Source organism: Bactrocera dorsalis, chromosome 1, assembly GCF_023373825.1.
Source record: "Bactrocera dorsalis isolate Fly_Bdor chromosome 1, ASM2337382v1, whole genome shotgun sequence".
Classification (NCBI taxonomy): domain Eukaryota; kingdom Metazoa; phylum Arthropoda; class Insecta; order Diptera; family Tephritidae; genus Bactrocera; species Bactrocera dorsalis.
In genome coordinates, this window is record NC_064303.1 from 64270857 (window position 1) to 64295953 (window position 25097).

Below are 25097 nucleotides of genomic sequence, written 5' to 3' on the forward strand. Positions count from 1 at the left end.
CACGTAGCCAGTGCTGACAATCCTGCCGATCTAGGTACAAGAGGGTGCAAGCCACTGCACCTTGCCACTACCACCCTCTGGTGGAATGGCCCCCGATGGTTGATAGAATCTCCTGATTCTTGGCCACAATCCCCCATGCGCAACATTATCGCCCCAGAAGGTCGAAAAATCGCCACCTTTCACACACTATTGGATGATACCGACATCCTTGAACGATTTTCATCGTTTCCAAGAGCTCTCAGAGTAGTTGCTTACATGTTCAAATTTATAGAACAACTCAAAGGCAAAGTTAAGGGATCACATAATTTCCCATGCAACACAGTAACGCATCTAGAGTTACAAAAGGCAAAGGTCGCACTAATCGCATATACACAAGCGCGCTACTTCAGCCGCGATATATCACTACTAAGAGAATCGAAGCCGAGGAAGCTCCTAGTTCTAAACCCATTTCTGGACACGAAAGGTCTGCTTCGTGCCAATGGTCGGCTCGCTAATTCGAGCCTAACATACAATGAACGCCACCCCATAATAATTCCAGAGAGGTCACCATTTGCCACATTATTCCTCCACTACATCCACACCTTAATGCTACACGCCGAACATCGTCTCATGCAACAGATGGTACGCCAGGAGTATTATATCCCCCGTCTTAAGCCGCAAATCAAGAAGTGCATCTTCACATGCAAGATTTGCACTATGCACAAACAGAAGATGCGAACGCAGATTATGGCAGCACTTCCACCGGAACGCTGCAATTTCGCTCTGCCTTTCACCACACAGGTGTTGATTTTGCTGGGCCTTTCCAAGTAAAGGCGTCCATGTTAAGGTCTCCCACTCTCATGAAAGGCTATGTGGCTGTCTTTGTATGTGTCACGACAAAGGCAGTACATCTTAAGCTATGTAGTAATCTGACGACGGATGCTTTTCTCGCGGCATTTGCTCGCTTCGTCGCTCGACGTGGCTACCCATCAAAGATCATGAGCGACAATGGCAAAACGTTCATTGGAGCTCAACGAGCCACCGAAAAGCAATTTGTGGATTTCCTAAAACAAGTGTCACCCGACATCGTACAAAAGTACGCCCCTCAAGGTATCAACTGGCAATTTATAACCCCAAGCGCTCCTCATATGGGCGGTTTATGGGAATCAGCTGTGAAAAGCTTCAAATCCCATTTCAAACGGGTAGCTGGAAATTATAAATTCAATTACGAAGAGTTCACGACGCTATTAAATCGAATTGAAGCCGTTCTCAATTCACGGCCACTCACAGTACTATCGCAAGACCCCTCAGATTTCACTGCCTTAACTCCAGGGCATTTTCTACAAGGAGCACCCATCCTGGCCATTCCTGAGCCAGGCGTGGAGTCGCTATCTCTATTAAATCGATGGGAACGAATTAAAATTCTCCATCATGATTTCAGCCGCCGATGGAAGGACGAATATATAAAGGATCTCCACAAAAGATACCGCTGGAAGACTCCTGAACAGCCGCCTAAACTTGGAGACTGCGTCCTCATTCATGATGATTGTCTACCCCCTACTGAGTGGCGGCTTGGCCGCATAGAAAAGCTACATTACGGCTCCGACGGTCACATACGAGTCGTTGATCTCCGTACCCAAAACGGAACACTAACCAGACCGCTCGTGAAGCTGTGTTTTTTACCAACCACCGACAACCGCGAATCCGAAAACCGCAAAAACAAACCGATATTATCGTGTCCCAATCAGCTAATCAAATGAAAACGAGAAATACGCCAATACCAACCGTTACAAAAATAACAACCGTCCGAACATAACAAACCGTGCATAAAAATAACGAACCGTAAATAAAAATAACAAACCGTAAAGAAAACTAACAAAAAATGGTCGATCCATACGACGGCCCATTCATGCCACATATCGTGGCACGATTGCCAATATCCAATTGTATGACAGCTTTCTAATTAACAATCTCCTTTATACATAGATCACCATGGATGTAGACACATCAGTCGCAACCTCGTCGACCGCTCGGGCTATCAATACGCCACGCACCGGGCCTACACCAGCGCCGGCAACTACACCGGCAACAACGCCGGCAACTGCACCGGCAACAACGCCCGCAGCGGTGCTTACCCCCGCACCTCGTGGTGGCACCCGACCACCATCGACTGCAGCGAGGACTTCAGAGACCCGTCGGATAAGGTGTCCCATCTGTCGACGCCCTCATCGTCTCCACCATTGTGGAATATTTAGGGGTATGCGGCCTTTGCAACGGCAGCAAGTGGCTCAGGCCCACGGGCATTGCCTCAACTGCCTGTCGCACACTCATGCGACTACAGAGTGTGAGTCACGTGGGCTGTGCCAAATGTGCCACCGGCCGCATCACACGCTGCTACACCGCAGCTCGTCACGCGAAGTGAGCCGGCCAATCAACCATCGCGGCCGCATACCCCGAGTCCAACCCGCAGCTCGTTCCGCACCTCAGCGGAGTGCAACATCATTGCGGCGTCGACAGCCTGGGCCACTATCGCGTCGATCTACGGGTCTGAGCAGCGTTGTGGCAACGCTGCAACAGCTGCAGCGCCTTTTAGGCTAAACAGTCGTTTAGGGGGGCCGGGATGGCTAAATGAGCACCTGACCCCCCTCTAAATATAATATAACTACACCCCACACATACACACCATAATCAACACATCTTCACCCCACACTGCACATCCTATACTCAACACATTGGCATCATGCGGATCATTTCCGGTCATCCCACACTACGTACCACACTCAACACATCATCTTTTACACCACACCTTTCGCACCACACATGAGGACACCACGCACAATCAACAAAAGGAACTGGCGGACGAGGCCAAGTCTCCTTTTGATACGATCCGCGCGCATATACGGTTCTCCGTCAAACAACCAAGTTTTCTTCTTCAACCGACCGCAAAGTCATCGCCAAATCAAAGGTAAGTTGCCGCGAATTTGATATTTCTTTCTACTTTGTATTTTCGAAATATTTTGCCTATCGCTTTCGCGAGGTCTTTTCATTGTTTCCCTTTCTTGAGAGTGTAGGTTATTATTATATGCTGTCGGCCTTTAATTAAAGTTTTGGGATGCCATTCGGGTTCTCTGAGACTCCCGCTCAGCTCTCCAATCTATATATATAAAAATGAAATGGTGTATAGTTGTAACGCTAAAACTCGAAAACGGGTGAACCAAATGAAATACTTCCTTTGGGGGATTGGTTTGTTATTACCACGCGCAGGTCATGTCTTAAAATCAGAACAAAATATTAAGGGGGCGTGGCACCTCCCATACAAACTGAATTTTTCAAAGTGAATATCTTCAAAAGTGTTTAAGGTAGGAACATGAAAATTGGTATAGAGCTATAGGTAACAACACCATTCTCACCCATAAAACTTGGCGTTATCGAAAAAGGGGGCGTGGTACCTCCCATACAATCTTTAATTATTTTGGTTGTTAATGCACCATATATTTATCTCATTTTCCACCTAGCACGACATTTTGGTTGTTTCTAGTTATTTTTGTTTATTTATCGGTGACAGTAGCGGTTATATCGTGCTATTTTTGGTTTATGGAAATGGCAGTTTTATGAAACAAACACAAATTAAATTAAATGTCAATTTTGCTTTGCAATCGAACACGCAAAATTTAAAGGGCAATAAAAATGCGCCTTGCTTTATTGATTTATTAATATATGTATTTTGTTTTAAAAAGTGAGTTATTTAGTGAAAGTGATTTAGCGTGTTGGCGAATACCGATTTATGTACATTGGAATTTATCATTCAATTGATCTGCTTCCTTAGTTTAATTCATTCATTTTTGGAGTTTTCAAAGGTAAGTTATTGGTCCGTAAAACCTTATATGAACTTTATGCAAATGAATGATCATTTCCAATTAGATATTTGTTACGATGCCAAGAATCAGTACGTATGGTAACACTTCTCGGAGTTCCCAGGCCGCAAGGAGAACACGAAATACTTAGCAGAGCACGTCAAAGGGAAAATGTTATTGAGAGGGTATCACCACGAAATAGACTGCTGGAGAATAGCACGCACCAGTTAGAAGATGTCAACCAAACATACAATCAGCAAGAACGATTGAGAAGAAGGGAAGTTCACAATAGGCAACAACGATCGAGAAGAAGGGAAGTTCGTGCTCGCCAAAGTGATGAAGTAAGATCACAACATGCGATTATTCGACGACAACAGCGGCAACATCTTTCTTTTGTGAACATTGAACAGGCAGGTTTTCGATATGATCCAAACATTCAATATAGCGCATCTGTTCAAATCGGTGAGATGTAAGTAGTTTGTCAATATTGCAATGCAGTCAAATTTAAAAATGAACCGCCAGGGTTATGTTGCGCCCGGGGAAAGGTTAAGTTGCCAGAATTGCTTCCCCCACCACAGCCATTGTTCCAGCTGCTTTACGGTGAATCTCCTCACTCGAGCCATTTCTTAAAGCACACTAAAATGTACAACGATTGATTTCAAATGACGTCGTTTGGCGGTGAAATTGCAAACGAACAAAACTACAATCCAACGTTTAAGGTATTTTTGCCAAACAATATTCGACAGAAACTACAGAGCTTTCCTCCAATTATACAGGTTCACGGCAAATTTTTGCCGCATCCAGATCAAGAACGCAAATATCTCCAAATTTACTTTCTGGGAGATTCACATGATGAAGTAAATCGGCGTTGTGCTATCTTCAATACAACGAAAAGAGAAATAATCGAACAATTGCAGCAAATGTTACACGAACACAATGGCCTCATTAGACTGTTCACGATTTCGTTGGAACGTATGCCAACAGATCATCATAGTATAATCATACAAGCGGACAAAAGACCAAAAGGGACACTTGAAAAACAATATAATGCACCTACAGTTAGCGAAATATCAGTTGTTGTTGTTGGAGAAAATTTGCAGTCGCGTGATATTGTTATCAAACGTAGAAATCATAACGCACTAAAACGGATAAGTGAGACACATCGGTCTTACGACTCAATGCAATATCCGCTCATGTTCTGCCGTGGAGAAGACGGATATCACTTAGGATATAAGATGATAAATCCGGTGAATGGTTAGTAAAAGAAATTTTTCAATCACCTAGCGATCGCCACGACGTTACAGCACGCGTGTTTAAACAAAAACTCAGTTGTTTGATGGACTTTATTACGAAACAACGTGTATATGGCACTGTTCGATGCTGGATGTACTCAGTGGAGTGGCAGAAGAGAGGTTTGCCCCACGCACACATTCTTCTTTGGATGGTGGAGGGAATTACACCTGACCAAATTGATGACATCATTTCCGCCGAAATTCCTGATGTTGAAATAGATCCAGAGTTGCACGAAGTGGTGATGGCCAATATGGTTCATGGGCCATGCGGAGAACACGATCCATCTTCGGTTTGTATGTCGGACAGTAAATGCAAAAAACGCTATCCCCGTTCCTTTATTTCGGAAACTCAAACTGGAAACGGCGGATAACCTCTCTATCGGCGTCGCTCACCCGCTGACAATGGCAGAACATTCATCACTCAATTGAAAGGAAAGAATTTCGTGGTTGATAACACATGGATCGTTCCATATTCGCCAATTTTGTCTAAGGCACTTAAAACACATATAAATGTTGAGTATTGCAGTTCAATAAAATCAATTAAGTATGTTTTCAAATATGTCACCAAAGGAAGCGATATGACGGTTATTGGCGTTGAACGAGATGAAATTAGCAAATTTCAAATGGGCAGATGTGTGAACTGCAATGAAGCAATCTGGAGAATGTTTTCATTTGCAATTCATGAACGCCATCCTACTGTTGTGCATCTGGCAGCTCATTTGGAGAATGGCCAGCGAGTTTATTTCAACGCAGAGAACATAGTACAGCGAACGGAAATACCACCAGCAACCACTTTAACAAGTTTCTTTGCAACTTGCGCCAGTTATCCGTTCGCGAGAACATTGCTTTACTCGGAGATGCCTCGGTATTATACATGGAATGCATCGTCGAAGAAATGGTTGCGCAGGAAGAACGGCCATCCGGTAGATGGTTATCCAGGTGTTTTTTCAACTGATGCATTGGAAAGAATTTACACAATCCATCCAAAGAACGATGATTGCTTTTACCTACGTTTGCTTTTGATTAATGTACGCGGTTCAACTTCATTTGAATCATTGAGGACTGTAGATGGTACCATTTGTGCAACATTTCGAGAAGCATGTCAACAATTGCAATTGCTTGAACACGACAGTCACTGGAATCAAACTCTAGCGGATGCAATAGCTTCTTCACCAGCCATTGCAGTTCGTACACTTTTCGCTATTATAATTTCGACATGTCGGCCTTCAAATCCGCGTCTATTATGGGATACGTACAAAGATGACATGGCAGAAGATATTTTGCATCGCCTGCGATTAGCGACGAGAAATGTCGACTTACAAATGAACGCTGACATCTACAATGAAGCATTAGTCCTTATTGAAGATTTATGTTTACTTATGAGTGGAAAACTATTGATTGAAGTTCATATGCCGGCACCAAGTCTTGACGACAAGACAAGGGATTTAGTGAGTCGCGAATTGGAACGCGAGCGTGCTTACGATATAACCCACTTGCAACAACAAGTACAAACAAATGTTCCACCCTTGAATGAACTGCAAAGCAGTGCGTACAATGAGCTAATAAATGCTGTAGATAGTGGAAACGGTGGCATATTTTTCCTCGATGCGCCCGGCGGGACTGGCAAAACGTTCCTATTGTCTTTAATACTAGCAGCAATACGTGGTCAAGGTGGTATTGCATTAGCTCATTCATCTACCGGGATTGCTGCAACACTGTTAGAAGGTGGAAGAACGGCCCATTCAGCATTAAAACTTCCATTAAACTTGCAAATACACGAAAGTCCTGTTTGCAGTATTTCAAAGCAATCAGCAATGGCACAAGTTTTAAAAAAAATGTAAGTTAATCATATGGGATGAATGCACAATGGCCCACAAACGATCATTAGAAGCACTCGACTGAACACTGAGAGATTTGCGCAACAATAATCGTTGCTTTGGAGGAGTGATGATATTGCTGTCTGGCGACTTTAGACAAACACTTCCCGTGATTCCAACATCAACAGCGGCGGATGAGCTAAACACATGTCTGAAGTCATCGCATTTGTGGAGGTTTGTTAAAACCATTTCATTGACCATGAATATGCGAGTTTTGCTGCAAAACGATAGAACTGCGGTGGTTTTTTCAAAAGAGCTGCTGCGAATCGGAAATGGACAAGTTCCGATAGATCCTTGCAGTGGATTAATATCGATTCCAACTACGATTTGCCAATTCACATCTAATAAATATGAACTAATCAGTAGTGTATATCCAAATATTGCTCAAAATTATGGTAACTACGATTGGTTATGCACGCGTGCAATTTTAGCAGCAAAAAATATGGATGTCAACGACTTGAATTGGACGATTCAAAATCAAATTCCGGGAGATCTGCGGTCATATAAATCAATCGATCGCGTTGAAAATGAAGACGAGGTAGTAAATTACCCAGTGGAGTTCTTAAACTCTTTGATGCCGCCTGGAATGCCGCCTCATAATTTGCGTCTGTAGTTATTATGCTACGGAATTTTCATGCTCCCAAACTATGCAATGGTACTCGACTGATTGTGACAAATCTAATGGACAATTTTATAGTGGCAAGCATTTTGAAAGGCCCGTACAAGGGAGAGGAATGCTTACTTCCCCGAATTCCATTAACTTTAACAGATTTGCCATTCCAATTCAGACGTTTGCAGTTCTCAGTGAAACTTGCATTTGCGATGACAATAAACAAGTCACAAGGGCAGTCGCGGGAAGTATGCGGCATAAATTTAGAAATGTCTTGCTTTTCACATGGCCAGCTCTATGTGGCGTGTTCCCGTGTTTAAAAACCTTCCTCACTGTCACACGCCGCGGAACAGAAAACCAAAAATATCGTGTACCGTGCAGCTCTAAACTAAATATGTACTAAAATTATATATTTTCGAGACTCGATTAAAACTAATAAAATTGAATGAGAATAGTACAAACTTAATTTTATTAAATTGTCAACAAATCCTGGACGCGATATGTCAGCGCTATTGAAAAGAGTAGCATTTTTCAAGCAATTCAAAAAGCATTAATGTACCCTCGAAAAAAATGTTTATCAGGCAGGTTCTGGCAATTCACTTCCGAGTAAAATTTGTAAAAATTTTGTCAAATTAGGTGCAGAAAGTATTTTCCACAAAATTTCACTCGGAAGTAAATTGCAGAACCTGCCTGTATATCATGTTTTTTTATTTAAATTTTTTATCAAAAACTGTTCAAAAAAATCAGCAATAATATTTTCTTCACTATTTTTCAATATTGTGAATTTGTCAAGGACAAAAAAAGCGGTATTTAAAGTATACACAATGAAATTAGGAAAAATCGTTCATATTCTATTAAAACCAATACCGTTTTAATTTTTGAAATGAAAAAAAAAATCTATTTTGGGCAGAACGATTAGCTGGTCAGCTAGTCTATATATATAAAAGAAGGTTGTTATTAGTTACACCATTGTGAACTCAAGAACGGCTAAACCGATTTGGCTGAAAATTGGTGGAGACGTGGCTTAGAACCAGGGTAAGGACATAGGATACCCTTTATCTCTTTATGTCAAAGTTTAATACAAGTCTTCTCAAAAATAATACAATTGCTAAATATTTGGAATAGAAGAAAAGAACTGCAACCAAATACGCAGTGAAATAGATTATAACTGGCTCAGTAATCAGTCGTTGAGTATGTAGTATACCACGTGCATTCCAAAAGACTGATGTTATAACCATTCCAGCCGCCTTTTTCATTTTTCCACGCCTGAGAACCGGTTCATCATGTGTAGTCCACTACAATGACTGTCAATTGGGCTCCAGTGGGAAATGATGGAGCTATGTTTCTATCACTGACGAAAAATTTCTGCTTTATTCCGATTAGAGAGCACTTAAACACTTCTCAGAATAAGTTGTGAGTTCTTTTTGTTAGATTATGAACTTCCGAGGCACCTAATTTGCTCATTTCGCCTGTTTTCAGGTTAGCAAATATCTTTTTAATGGTGGATTTCCCTGAGCCCACATTCAACATGTAGTAATAAGTACTATGTGTATGATAATACATCCTAACTTTAAGTTATTCTAATTATACTTATGTTATATATAAAGAAGTAAACCATTGACGGGTTAATTTAAATATACATAAAAGAGTAAACCGTTCAAGGGTTAATGTAGATATATCCCGGTAACTTAAGATTCGTTTTCAGTTATTGTAGAAGTTCATTTGTATTCATGTAAACACATGCTTGGTTGTCATTGTGTTGACATACATATATTCATGTTGCACAAGTTCATGTGTCCATTTTAAAAGATATACATATAAGTAAATACATAGCGTGTAAGCAGAGAAAATTGTATGTATGTTAGAATAAGTATGTGTAACCGTTCTTCGGTGACAAAGCGAAGCACAGTACAGTTTGAGAAATAAAAGCGTAAAGACGTGCCATCCTAAAATCTCAGAAGCGGGATTTGCCCAACTAAAATTTTTTTAAACAATTTATGTACTAGTGTGAAAAAAACAAAAAGAAGCGAACAATTTTATGAGACAATTTATGTAAAGTGCGTGTACAATTTAAAGATTTAAACAAAAATTATGAAAAAACAAAAAGAAGCGAACAATTTTATGAGACAATTTATGTAAAGTGCGTGTACAATTTAAAGATTTAAACAAAAAATTATGAACAAACAAAAAGAAGCGAACAATTTTATGAGACAATTTATGTAAAGTGTGTGTACAATTTAAAGATTTAAACAAAAAGAAGCGAACAATTTTATGAGACAATTTATGTAAATATGAAAAAACAAAAAGAAGCGAACAATTTTATGAGACAATTTATGTAAATGTGAAAAAACAAAAAGAAGCGAACAATTTTATGAGACAATTTATGTAAATGTGAAAAAACAAAAAGAAGCGAACAATTTTATGAGAAAATTTATGTAAAAAGCGAACAATTTTATGAGACAATTTATGTAAATGTGAAAAAACAAAAAGAAGCGAACAATTTTATGAGACAATTTATGTAAAGTGCGTGTACAATTTAAAGATTTAAACAAAAATTGTGAAAAAACAAAAAGAAGCGAACAATTTTATGAGACAATTTATGTAAATGTGAACAAACAAAAAGAAGCGAACAATTTTATAAGACAATTTATGTAAAGTGTGTGTACAATTTAAAGATTTAAACAAAAAAGTTAACAGTTTTAAGATGGATAATGTGGCAGACCATATAGTTGCACAATTGCGTGCTTGGCTCCGACGTCTTGAATTACCATCGAGTGGTAATAAAAGTTCTTTAGTGTTGCGGTTGCAAGAGGTTCCTGCAAGTGAACGTGGCGAGTGTCCAAGTGGTGCAGAAGTTGAAGAAATTTTGCTCCCAATATTTGAAGATCAACAGACTGTACCAGGTACGGACGACGTTGCCGCTGCGCAGGTGGAAGATGATTGCACTATGTATTATGAGGCTGTGTTGGGAAGAGATTTTTTAAGAATTTGTAATTTTAAGTTATTCAGAGCTGAAAAGAAAAATTGTTGTGATGTAGATATGACAAAAAGTCGGCACGACGTTAAAACCGAACTAAAGTATAAATGTAAAAAAGATAGTCACGGTAACGAAGATATATATTTAAAGAATATATATGTAAACGACAAAGACAATGTGAAAGAAAACTGTAAAATGATAATTAAAGATTTAAGTCAAGTGACTAAAAATTGCAAAGAAGAAAATTTTGAGAAACCACTTTTATTGATGGCTAACGTTGTTAATGAAGAATTAAATGTCAAAATTGGCTCGAATATAAACTATAACGATATCGAAAAATTTAATGAAATTTTAAGCAAATATTATATAAAACGAAAAGCGATTACAGTCCTATAACGAGGATTATGTAAATAAAAAACGACGGACAGCGCACGAGTACAATCCAGGTGATTACGTTATGATAAAAAATTTTGACTCAACGGCGGGAGTGTCTAGAAAGTTATTGCCAAAATTTAAGGGGCCGTATAAAATTTCAAAAATTTTATGTAACGACAGATATGTATTGGAGGATGTTGAAGGTTTTCAGCAGTCTAGAATTCCTTATAAGGGAGTTTGGGCTGTTGGAAACATACGACCTTGGTTTGGCTTATACACTAAGACATAAATGCGCTTGAGATCAGGAGATCTCATGGTCAGGACGGCCGAATTGTAGTAATAAGTACTATGTGTATGATAATACATCCTAACTTTAAGTTATTCTAATTATACTTATGTTATATATAAAGAAGTAAACCATTGACGGGTTAATTTAAATATACATAAAAGGGTAAACCGTTGAAGGGTTAATGTAGATATATCCCGTTAACTTAAGATTCGTTTTCAGTTATTGTAGAAGTTCATTTGTATTCGTGTAAACACATGCTTGGTTGTCATTGTGTTGACATACATATATTCATGTTGCACAAGTTCAGTGTGTCCATTTTAAAAGATATACATATAAGTAAATACATAGCGTGTAAGCAGAGAAAATTGTATGTATGTTAGAATAAGTATGTGTAACCGTTCTTCGGTGACAAAGCGAAGCACAGTACAGTTTGAGAAATAAAAGCGTAAAGACGTGCCATCCTAAAAACAGTATTTTTCCTAAAAAGCCAAATGCTTTATTAACACACGAAATGCTTTATGATCAATTTTTTTGTAAACTAACACAAGTTGCTTCGCAAAAATGCTAAGTATATCTCATTAACTAATAGTTATAATCCAACTAATAGAAATCATATAGATGGTAGTAGTAGTATTATCTACATATGTATCAGCCACAGAGAGATGAGAAATAGAAAGCTTAGATAAAACAGTATTGTCAGATCAGACTTAAGATTATTAGAAAACAAACTGAAAACTAACGTAAATAATCCTAAAAAACCATTGAATTCATTTAAAAACAAGAAAGGAAGGGCTAAGTTCGAGTGTCATCGAACGTTTTATACTCTCGCATGATAAAGTGATAATCGAGATTTCATTATCCGCCATTTACATATTTTTTTATTTTGCTGTAAAATTAATTAGATTAGGATTAGATATGGTTTTTGGTCCATAAGTGGGCGACGGCACGCCCATTTCCAATTTTTTAAAAAAAGTCTGGGTGCAGCTTCCTTCTGCTATTTTTTCCGTAAAATTCAACATAACCTTTGTATGGGATGGGTGGACGTGGTTATTATCCGATTTCTTCCATTTTTTAACTGTCTATTGAAATGCCTGAAGGAAACGACTCTATACAGTTTGGTTGACATAGCTATATTAGTTTCCGAGATATGTACATAATACTTAGTAGGAGCGGGGCCACGCCCACTTTTCCAAAAAAATTACGTGCAAATTTGCCCTTCCTTAATGCGATCCTTTGAGCCAAATTTTACTTTAATATATTTATTTATGGCTTAGTTATGACCATCTTCGAACTTAACCTTCTTATGGAGCCAAGAAATACATGTACCAAGTTTCATCATGATATCTCAATTTTTACTCAAGTTACAGTTTGCACGGACGGACGGACGGACAGACAGACATCCGGATTTCAACTCTACTCGTCACCCTGATCATTTTGGTATATATAACCCTATATATGACTCTTTTAGTTTTAGGACTTACAAACAACCGTTATGTGAACAAAACTATAATACTCTCCTTAGCAACTTTGTTGCGAGAGTATAATTAAAAATATATCTATTTATGACCCAGTAAACGTAAGCGTATTAACGAAACCAGGGGTCGAATAGTTACATCCGTGCACGGATCGGCAAACATACGAAAGAAAATTATGTGATACGTGAATCTTATGCGGTGATTGGCATTATGACATATAGGACGATAGCAAACGGATCGTAATGTGTTTTCAATTGACAATAATTTTTAAATACCACATTACTTTGGATCGCATTTTTAAGTCACAATAGATGTGGAACTGTCAAAACAGTTGCAAAATTTTCAAGAACTAACACAATTTAATTAAATGTCAAAATGCGGAGATAGCTAAGAGATCGTAGCAGTAGCGTAGGTATAACAAAAAAAACAAGTTATGAAACCTCGTTAACAAAATTTTCATTGCAGATGTATCGTTGAACAAAGCATTGGAATCTTAAAAAGACGGTGGAGAATTTTAAGATATGGCTAGAGAGGAAGGTATCCTCCCACAAAAGTGGAAGATTCGCTAACGTTTGTGAGTCATTACATAACTAGCGGGATTCTGTAACCAGTCTCTAGTCTCTATTTGAGACATTTTGAGGCCAAGTCTCAATTTGAGACTAGTTACTATTCAGTAAACAGTCTCTAGCGTTAGTCTCAAAATATTGAGACCTGGTAGTTAGCAGGTCACAAAACTAAAAAGAGCTCTTGTCTGCCATTTTGAATATACTGAATAGAGATCATCATAGATATTAATCGATTGTCGTTTCTTTTATATTTTGTAAGCAACTCAAACACGAAAAGGTTAAAAATAAATCAGTTTTACATAAATTTCGTAAATGTTATGAAACAAAGTCAACATATATTTTTATTTTTATTGATAATTATGTTTTTTCACTATGTTATAGGAAATTTAATATTTGTTATCGACATATTTTTATTTTCATTCAAGTGTAAAAACATCTCTGAATAATGGAATGTAATAGATTTTGTGACTGTCACTTACAGAATAGCAATATCATCTCAAGTCTCAAAAATTGTCTCTAACTTAAAATCTCAAATTTAGAGACTTGAGACTGTCTCAAGTTACAGAATCGCACGGAACATCTGCATAAAATTGAGGCGGTTCGCTACCCCGGTGTCTATTTCTTGTGTCTGATAAGAATCGCAATTTTGAGGTTCGTAAGTTATTGTAAATTTTATGCAGATGTTATGTAATGACTCACAAACGTTAGCGAATCTTACACTTTTGTGGGGTGATAAGTTCCTATCTTACCATATTCTAAAACGATACATCTACAAAGAAAATTTCGTTAATGAGAACTCATAATTTGTTTTTTTTTATACCTACGCTATTGCTACGATTTCTTAGCGATCTTCGCACTATTTTTTTATCCCATCACTTTCTGTAGAGCTCAAATAAAAAAAAAGTTCGATACATTTTGATATTTAATTGGAGTTGCTAATTTAATGAAAATTTCGCAACATTTTTGAGAGTTTCACATCTATTGTGACCTAAAAATACGATCCAAAGCAATGAGGAATTTAAAAACTATTGTGAATTGAAAATACATTACAATCCGTTTGCTATCGTATGTCATAATGCCAATCACCGCATACGATTCACGTATCACGTAATTTTCTTTCGTAAGTTTGCCGATCCGTGCACGGATGTAACGATTCGAACCCTGATTTTTATGTGACGAGTGATACGTTCATGTAACGATTCGACCCCATTTTTTTTCAAATTGAGAACGCCATACAATCCACTACAGGGGCAAAAATGGCTTCATACAAAAATTAAAAGAAGTTGCAAAACCAATTGTGACGAACGAGTTAGCGACGCTGAAGATAGCCTAAGTAAATTTCACACTTAACCTAAACAAACAATAAAATTCCCGCATTATAAACACTACAAACAGAATTCCATAACGAAAAACCGATAAGCATAATAAAAAATATCTTTGTTCTAGGAAGTAAGCAAACATTCGCATAAGTATAAATAGCACTAAAAGGCTAGCCAGTCAAAAACGCTACTCCCTTCCTTCCTTTTCCTTCCTTATCGGCAAAATGTGTGCACAGTGAAAAACGTGGTAAAAACGCAGAAGTCAGCCATCTTTGCTTTGTTTTCATTTGAACAATGTTGCCATTGCCCAATACGCATATATAGTTTTGAGCACATCTTTGTTTTCAATTACAATTTTTTACAATATAAAATATCAAAACTGAAAACAAACTATTAAAAATAGTTTACATATTTATAAATAATAGCATTCTGATTTTGAGTTATTTTAAGAAAATTTCAAACATTTTGAACAGATTGAATTATAAAAGTTGATAATTACTGCAGTATATCGATATTGGCAACCCTGCGTTGTGAGAGAGCAATCAGCTGCGACGTTTGCTGCGGCAAAATCCAAATGTCGCGAATTCTCACGTCATCCCACGTCAAGGAGAGAAGGGCGTAGCGTTTTTCACTGTTCAGTTACATTGCGCGCCCATAAGATAGGTCGTGCCAGCTGACTCGGGCCACGATTCTGCATTTTTGACTGGCTAGCCTATAAGATTATAAAATATAGTCAGTAAGAAATGATTAATAATAAATAATATAAATAATTTCTTTACTCGCGACAAACAGTTTGTTAACAGGGGCTCAACCGTAATTTTCGTTTGAACTGAACCTGCCATATCCTGACATAAAGGGATAAAACTAAAATATCTTGTTCCTGAAAAAGGAAAAAATAAAGTCCCTCAAAAATTGGAAGCAGCACCGATAAACAGCGGAATCGCGCTGGAATATCTTAAAAAGAGACGAAAGCTGTTTAATTTGCGTTGTCCCTTATTGAACACTAACTTCGAGATGCACAGGAGATTGCAAACCTCGTGGCTCAAATTGCTGCTTTAACTACATCTCTAACTGAGAACCAACAAAGAGTGGTTACAGGGGAAAACAGTCTGCTAACAGATGTGACAATTACGGATCAGCACGAGGACTGCAAACCAAATATAATCAACGAAATGCAGATTAACCTAGATATTTTTAAAGCATTGCCAGACTTCACGGGCAATATAAATTAATACAGATCCTCTATAAAACATGCGTGGATGCACATACAAAACATAAAGGAATATGCTACGAGTACAACCCCAACATATTATACCGCACTTTCGTTATTGCATTCGAAAATTCAAGGAAAAGCAGCCGATATTTTAATCAACCACAGCACGAAGTTCAACTTCTACTCGATCATAAATCGCCTCGTATGCAGACCAGAGGCCTTTTTACGTCTTATTAGACGAAATAAAAAGGATTACGCAAAACGCAAAGACGCAGTGGTGGCCCATCAGAAATGCAAAAGTATGCGAATCAAGAAGCTGTCAGAACGTTTATTCATGGCTACTACTACTTCTGTTTAAAAGTACACAAGCGGCACCTTTTGCACCTACAATCAAAAGGACTTAGATACCGCGATGACCAGCGAAGATATAGACCAAACGTGCAAGTGCAATATACACAGAGTGCACCCACCCTACAGTGCCAACCAATGGACGTAGATTCCTCATGGCAATGCAGAAGGCCCACCAACTTCAACGCTGCACCTTTACAAAACAGCTATAACGTCAAATGCAAGGACCCAATTAGAGGAGATCCCCAGAAGAGGCACCAAAATCCTTCACCTCGCAAAGCAGTTAATACCCTCATCGACACTGGATCAACAAATAACTATATACGCTCTAAATGCAATATCGATGAGTCTATTCCAATTATTCTTATTAAAGTGAAAACTCTTCATGGTTTCCCAGTAGCAAAATCCAAACGAATAGTATCAATATTAGATAATCTCCTTACATTTTTTGAAACTAATTCATTCGAAGAATTTGATATGCTTCTGGGCGAGCAGGGACTCAGAACAACCAAAGCAGAGATTACCCTTTTCGAGTATAAGCTCAGTTAGAAATATAGGGCCAAGAAAGAAAGGGAAATTTTGCAAAAAATTAAATTAATTATACAGTAAACAATGAAAAATGTAGATCTGAAATTGAAAAAATAATTCAACAAAATGAATGTACTAACTCAACATAACCATTTACAACCACTGTACAAACCACAACTAGGACCAAATCCGAAGATCCTATCTGGACAAAACAATATCTATACCCTATCTGATAATATGATGATTTTATAAACAAGGAAATAAATAAACTTTTAGAAAGTAAATCTTTTTTATTATTATTTTACATTGTACCTAGTATATAAAAATAAAATACTAACCACAATTTTAGTCTAATTAATTAGGAGAGATACTTAAAAGCTAAATGATAAGAAATACATTTGCTGCTACTGTTGTCTTACTAGGTCAGAAGGCTTCTTGCGTTTCAACCGAATTTCTCGCCCAGCAATTTCGATGAGTCTGGAGGCTTCGACATTAACGTTCTGTCTAAGCCTCAGTTTGTGAGACTTTGCTATTTTGGAGATTTCATTTACCACTGAATTCACGCCTAGATCACGGTGTAAGTCAACAGATCGAATGTGCCAAGGAGCATCAACTAAAGTTCTTAGTACCTTACTTTGAAAGCGCTGAAAGCTGGCAATACAGCTTTGACTATAGCAACCCCATAGTTGAGCTCCGTTAATTTCCTGCCAACTACGTGGTTACGTTTGCCAAATTTCACATCAAGCCCGATCCTTTTTTTTAATGCTCTTTCCAGCGTAGCTTAGCATCTAAGGTGATACCTAAGTACTTAGCACTGTTATGATGTGGGATAGGAAAGTTATTTATATAACTTTGACAATATGCCGGCTTTTTCAAGGTAAAGTCGACATGAATTGATTTGGTGCTAACAAAGCTGTGTGTGAAATAATCCAACCGAGTAAAAGTCCGTACAATTCATCCATTTGGACAGTTGCTAAGAAAGGTACCGACGAACTAGGAAACATAAAAGCAGATGGTTGTAGACTTTCAAAAGCTAAACGCTCAAACCATTACAGATACGAGATACCCCATACCTGATGTAGCTATGACAATACAAAATCTTGGTAATGCAAAAATATTTGCAACTTTAGATTTGGAATCTATTTTTCACCAGATTCTTATTAAAGAATCTGACAGAGAGAAAACAACATTTAGTGTAGATGGAGCCAAATATGAATTTCTTCGCATGCCATTTTTGACTGAAAAACGCTCCGTCAATTTTTCAAATGTGTATCGATGATATCCTGAGACCATATATTGGCAAATTTGCGTATGTTTATATAGAATACTTGGGGCACATAATTAAATACAATAAAATCACCGTCGATCCCGTAAAATACAATACACAATACAAAAATCTAGGTCTCGCAAACTATTATCGAAAATTCATAAAACATTTTGCAGCCATTGTCAAACCACTTATCACGTTTCTAAGAGGAGACAACGGTGGCATATCAAAAAATCAAAGCGCAAAAATTAAAATCACATTTGATGAACCTGCAATGGCAGCATTAAGTAGGATAAAAGAAGAGCTTCCAGCTCAGGTTGAACTTTTCCAACCAAATTTCAGCAAACTCTTTGAATTAACCACAGACGCTAGTAACTTTGCAATAGTAGCTGTATTATCACAAAATAAAAAACTAATATAATTTTTTTCACGAACACTTAGCCAAGAGTTACTCTAGAAATGAAAAAGAGTTACTCGCAATTGTATGGTCCTTACAGAAAGTCCGAAATTACGTATATGGCTTAGCAGATTTCACTATATACACCGATCATTAATCTTTAATTTTTGTCATATCAGAAATAACCCCAACACAAAATTAAAAAGTTAGAAAAATTTCATCGAAGAATACGTGCTAAAGTCACTTACAAACCTGGACATCAGAACGTTGTTGCCGATGCGCTTTCCCGCCAAAAAATTAACAACACATCTAATACTGATAATTCCCACATTCACCATAAATCTCCCCTATACAAAAAATCATACGTGAAAAACAACCATTAAATTGCTTTAAATTAATATGCTAATAGAAAATAATAACAAACAAAAGAGCATTAATTCACAGTTTGAACGAATTCTTGAAACACTCGTTCCTAAAGCAATAAATGAGAATTTAATAATAGGAGAAATTTATATCGAAATACAAACTATAACTAATACTATTAACTTCGCAAAAAATAAAAATTTTTACTCTGGCACACTTAATTTGAATGATGTGCATGAAGTAATAAACCATGAGGAGTTGGATCTTCCATTAATTAATATATTGGAATATTCTGATATCCATATTTGTAATTTAGAACAGGCTATTATTACAATTTACAAATACCCAATACTCGAAACTAAATGTAGATTATTTAATGTATACCCTTTAGCTCATAAGCATGGTAAAATTATTCTAGATCCTAATATAGCAAAATGTAATAATTACACTGGACTCCACACAAAATTAATGCCATTCAATCCAACTTGCTGGCTATGTCGATCGAAATTATCTTAGTTAAAAAAATCACCATTATCTGCACCTATATTGCACCAGACGAACAATTTACCTGTACAGACATCCTGCAATTAATCAACCAAGCTTCTACTCCTTTAATTTTCGCTGGTGATTTTAATGCATGGAGTCCACTATGGGGATCTCCAATAGCCAACAAGAGGGGCAAATGCATTGAAGATGGTTTACTTTCCTCTAACTTAATATGTTTGAATAACGGATCCGCGACGCACTTTTCCACTCACTCCACTTTTTCCCATGTAGATCTTACAATGTGCACCGACACACTTGTCACAGAGTGCGAATGGAGTATACTCGATCACCTGCATGGAAGCGATCACTTCCCCATTGTACTAAAGTTGCACCTAGGTTCAACAACTAAAAACCACAAAATAAATAAGGTATTCAAAACTGATTACGCTGATTGGGAGAAGTTCCAGACACATTGCGAGATAAATAGCAATAATACCCCACTATCTGACAACCCTAACCAAGAAAGTGCGAGTTTAACAAAAATTATTCGTTCAGCAGCGAATGTTAGCATTCCTCATACAAAGCCAACAGCAAGTTCAAGGAGTGTTCCTTGGTGGAATATAGAAATCGCTGAATTGCGGGCAAAAAAACAGACAGCTTGGTATGAGTACAAACGGGCTCGAACACTAGTCAACTTAATATCTTTCAGGAAAGCCAATGCTCTTTTCCGTCGTTCCGCGAAACAGGCCAAGCGTAAATGTTTTCAGGATTTCACAAGCAAAATAAATCCTTCTTCTAGTCCTAAGTTAATATGGAACGCTTTAAAAAAACTTTCTGGAGTGCCTAGAAATCTAACCATTTAATGCGTAAAGGGGCCAACAGGTTTGGTAACCAATCCATTCGAAATTTCCGAGTTATTTGCAAACCACTATTCTGAAACAAGCTCAGATATTTCATTCAGCACACAGTTTCAAACCTCCAAAACCACCACACTGTCCGACACTTCCTACTCTGTCTCCCCTCTTTCTTTTTCTGCTAGACAAATAGAAACCAGCATTTCACTGTCTGAATTCGAGTTCGTTGCATCTACCGTTAAGGGTAAGTCGCCGGGGCAAGATAAAATTTCTGATCCAATTATCAGATATATGCCGAAAAGTCTCAAGCTCCGATTGGTAAAGCTTTATAACAAAATTTTCAATACTGGTGTCTACCCCCAATTTTGGAAAACGTCCTGTGTTATACCAATACTTAAACCACACAAATCCTCCGATGAACTTGCTAACTATAGGCCGATTTCCCTCCTTCCATGTATGGGCAAAATTTTGGAAAAGATCGTGGCAAACCGCTTGATGTAGTTTGCTCAGCGAAACAAGTTCATATCACCGAATCAAGTCGCCTACAAAAAAGGTCTAGGCACGTTAGACGCTTTAATCCAACTTGACTACTTCATTACTAACACTTTGTCCAGCAAAAACCACGTGTCCGTACTATCTCTGGACTTCCACAGAGCTTTCGACAAAATTGGAGCCCATATTATTATTCGACAACTTAGAAAATGGAAAATAGGCCAGGTTAGGTTAGGTAAGATGGCTGATCAAAGATCCCACGTAGACTAATAATTAGTCCTTTGTGATGCCATTAAAAAGGAACTCCCGTGTTCGGACTTACATATTGGCGAAACGCTTTGTGGCCAATACATAGTTACACAGACGCTTAACTTCAACACCCGCCAGTTCGGTGGGGTGTCCAAAGGTATGCGTCCCCAAGTGTCTGAGTCTTGACCTCCCAAAAGCGGAACTGTCAAGCAGGAAGTGCTGGCTTGTTTCTACCGCATCTTCTTCCAAACAGCTTCTGCAGTCGGCATCTGGTAGGATTCCCATTCTTACCGCATGTAGGCCAATAGGACAGTGGCCTGTTAAAAGACCCACTAACAATGAGAGGTTAGCCTTACTGAGGGCTAAGAGATCATTGGATCTCCGACGATCTATCCTGGGCCAAAGGGCTTTTGCAACCGCACAAGTGCCGGTGCTGGCCCAGCGTTGGACGAGCATCCGCGTGGCCCAGCTACCTAGTAATAGACCACAAGAAGAAACAGGAGCGCCGATCCGTTCCCATTCTACCGATAATGATTCTAGGGTACCTTTCCTTGCTAACTCATCAGCTTTGCAATTACCTACAATTCCGCTATGGCCCGGTACCCACACCAGTCTAATCACAAAAACTCTAGCTGCTAGAGATAACGACGTTAGACATTCTTCGACCAACCCTGAACGCACTGTGAATGAGTTCAAGGCCAATATAGCCGCTCTACTGTCTGAGTGAATAGTCACTTCTCTGAAGGTGGATGCACTCCGTAGCAGCAAATTAGCTGCTACCTTGATGGCTGCGACCTCAGCCTGGAATACACTACAGTAGTCGGGAAGTCTGAAACAGGAGTTGATGGAGAGCTCCCGACAGTAGACCCCCCCACCAACCTTCCCCCCAAGCTTTGACCCATCTGTGAAGAAGCTTGCTGCCCCCCTCCTCCAACGGCTTCTTCCCACCCACATCTCCCTCGTCGGTATGTGGGCAGAGAAGAAGCCGCCAGAGTTCGGTTTGGCGACTCCATGATCCAGATGATATGGTAAAGTCAAAGTTTGTAAGGATATCCGAATGACCAGATGCACGTTGCTTTAAGAAACCAGATTCTCTGAGTCTGATAGCCACCTTCGCGGCTATGCATCTACCGGCAATGTCCACCGGCGTTATATTCAAAATTGCACCCCAACCATGGGGTGGATCTTAACGCACTACATATGCTAATTAGCGCAGCCCGTTGAACGCTTTCGAGTTTCTTGGCCAGTGTGGTCTTCCCTAAAGCCCTCCACCACGTGAAGACACCATAGAACAAGATGGGCTTTACTATGGTGTCATAGAGCCAGAGGACCACTTTCGGTGAGAGACCCCATCTTTTGCCAATAGCTCCTCTGCAGCAGTATAAGGCTCTCTCCTCGATATTCGGCTTCATGAAAGCTTTTTATCCAGGATGAGCCCTAAATATTTCACTGTATTCGCCGGTTGCAGGCGAATACCTCCCATCTGCGGCAACGGTGCCGCCGGAATTTTATATTTTCTGCTGAATAAAACCATTTCTGTTTTGTTTGGATTAATGGCGAGTCCACTTCCGACCGCCCACTTTGTTACAACGCTGAGATATCCCTGCGTCAACTCGTACACGGTACTAAGGAACTTTCCTTTGACCATAAGTGCTACATCGTCTGCGTAGGCAATCACCCGACAGCCGTGATCCTCTAGTTTTTTGAGCAATTCGTCAACGACTAGGATCCATAGAAGAGGAGAGAGAACCCCACCTTGTGGTGTTCCCCTACTCACACTGCGCCTCACGCGCGCGCTGCCCCAATCTGTTTCGATCACTCTGTCACACAGAAGACTGAGAATGAGGCACTTGAGGTTCGATTCAACCCCAAGACCGTCAAGAGCAGTTACTACTGCCTGAGGCAGGACATTGTTGAAAGCTCCCTCGATATCAAGGAAGATCCCAACAGCGAAGTCCTTGGCTTCAATGGCTTCTTCGAGCCATAACACAATAGTATGCAAGGCAGTGTCCACTGACCTGCCTTTGCGATAGGCATGTTGTGCTTTTGACAAATAGTCTCTCGGAATGCTATTCCTTATATGCCAGTCCATCAGTCTCTCCAGAGTCTTTATCAAGAAGGAGGAGAGGCTGATTGGCCTGAAATCCTTGGCCGTGACATGGGAGCCCCTGCCAGCCTTCGGGATAAACGTAACCCTGACTCGTCTCCAGGCCCCCGGGATGTAACCTAATCTGATGCAGTTCGCATAGATAGGTGCCAACCAGCTGCATGACACCTTAACAGCCTGATGCAGCTGCGCTGGTATGATGCCGTCTGGCCCCGGGGACTTGAATGGTTTGAACGAGTTAATCGCCCACGTCAAGTGCCGCTCATCCAGGATGCCGCCAAAGGCCGCGCAATCGTCAAGCGGCACCCCGAGAGATCCCCTCACAGAGGACATGTTGCTCGGGAAGTGAGCGTCGAGAAGCATTTGAAGTGTTTCTTCGCTACTGAGGGCCCACTTCCCATTTGCGTCCTTGAGATACCCCAGGGACACTGGGGTTTTTGCGAGAATACGCCTGAATCTCGAGGACTCGTGACAGCCTTCCACTTTTTCACAGAAGTACTTCCACGAGGTCCTCTTGGCCTTCCTTAACTCGGACTTATATATTGAAAGACCTGCTTTATATAAAGCCCAGTCCTCGGACAACCCACTTCTGCGGGCCTTGTTGAAAAGCCGTCTACAAGACGCCCTGATATCTGAGAGCTCCGTAGTCCACCATAGAGGTTTCTCTTTGCCCTTCGGCGATCTCAGTGGACAAGACCTCTCCAGCGCAGCCTTGCACGCCGAGCTGAAAACTTCAACCCACTCCTCCACCGCATCGGTAGTGGCCAACGAGTCCACCCCCGGTGCGCGTGGGAGAGTTTGTCGAAGCCTCCTGCGATAACCCTCCCAGTCTGTGTTCCTAGGGTTCCTAAAAGGTTTCCTAGGTGGACCTTCTCCGGCTAGACTTAACTCGATGTACCTGTGATCCGAAAAGGAGTGATAGTCGAGGACCCTCCAGTTCGATACCATATTCCCCATATTTGATGCCCGATGATGACGTCAGTGCCAGTTTTAGATGCTTCGGCTAAGGACCTCCTCAGCAGTAAGGGAGGTGGCTCCACCACATCATCGTGTGGCATGTATGCGGAGATAAGCCAGAAATCTCCGGTGTCGCACTCCAATTTCGCTGTCACTATGTCAGCGCTGCTGATATTAGGTAAAAGAAATACCGTTACTTCATTCCTTACCAGCATACAGGCTCTGTTCCTACCATCCAAACGAATATCGAGCATGATTTGCTTCCAATTCTTGTGCTAATGCCAATGCACTAGGCATGTCTTTAGGTTGCGACGAAAACATGATGTCGCTCATTGGCTTGCGTAAGCCAGAAACAAAAACCCTCAAGGCATCCTGCCTATATTTTTGGCAAAGTGACTCTATCAGTTCTTTTTTGCCCTCATTTAACATAATAGTTTTATTTATTATCAAGGTCAATTTCTTTTCGACCTCATCGTAAAATTCAGCAATTGAAAGTTTCCCTTGCCTGAGAGTTGACATTTCCTGCTCAATCAAATAGACTGGTCGCTTGTCAGCATAAGTAAAGTCTAACCGCGCGATGATCGCCTTAAAATTCAGAACGGTATTGAATATAATATAACTTTATTAATTCTTTCCCTTTTTATTATATCGATAATTTCTTAATGGGAAATTTCACTAGTTTAGCGCTATGTGCTATTTTCTATTAACTTCAATAAGATTAACATCAATCAATTTTATTTATAACTTATTTATTTCTTTTCTGTTTTCTTTTTTCTTTTAAATCGATCACTGAGTACTTACATGAAAATATTAAAGATCGTTCTGATTCCTTGGAGTAGTAGTTGTAGTCCTCAGTATTCTTTATTCTGGTTCTAACTGCGTTGGGCGCCAATTATTCCTCCAGTCCTATGACTGTTGTCCAGGAAATAAACTTTAAACTTCCACTTTTACAATTTAGTAATTTTTATTGAGCAAATTATTTCATCAGTCCTACGGGCTGTTGTCCAGGAAATAAACTTTAAACTTTAACTTTTACAATTTAATAATTTTATTAAGCACTATGTGCTCTTCTTAAAGTCTGGCTTAAGACTAGAACTTAAAAATATGAGCACTGTCTGATTCCCTAAGCTTTGGCATAATTTCGGCAATTCTGCTGTGCTGTTGTTGATATTGGAGTAGCGAAGAATTTGCCAGTTGATGTGAAAATGCTGACACGGACTATT

The 25097-nt window shown here is 39.4% G+C and overlaps 2 protein-coding genes across 2 annotated transcripts in view; both read left to right on the top strand.

Annotated features, from left to right (window-relative positions):
- Positions 1-2636: 2636 nt before the first annotated feature.
- LOC125775608 (uncharacterized) overlaps positions 2637-25097 on the top strand; it is a 92346-nt gene continuing 69885 nt past the window's right edge. The window contains exon 1 of the mRNA XM_049446260.1: positions 2637-2944. The gene's annotated coding sequence lies outside the window, so the exon portion shown is untranslated. The remainder of the gene's footprint in view (positions 2945-25097) is intronic.
- Positions 2978-5899, top strand: LOC125775566 (uncharacterized). Its single transcript, XM_049446217.1, has 2 exons — positions 2978-4552; positions 4610-5899. The coding sequence occupies exons 1-2, from the start codon at positions 4496-4498 to the stop codon at positions 5090-5092; spliced, it is 540 nt and encodes a 179-aa protein (XP_049302174.1). The 5' UTR covers positions 2978-4495; the 3' UTR covers positions 5093-5899.

Excerpts from the sequence above, each read along its gene's own strand:
- LOC125775566 (XM_049446217.1), top strand. The coding sequence starts at position 4,496 with ATGACGTCGTTTGGCGGTGAAATTGCAAACGAACAAAACTACAATCCA. Across the intron at positions 4,553-4,609 it reads ACTACAATCCAACGTTTAAG|GTTCACGGCAAATTTTTGCC; the intron begins GTATTTTTGCCA and ends CCAATTATACAG.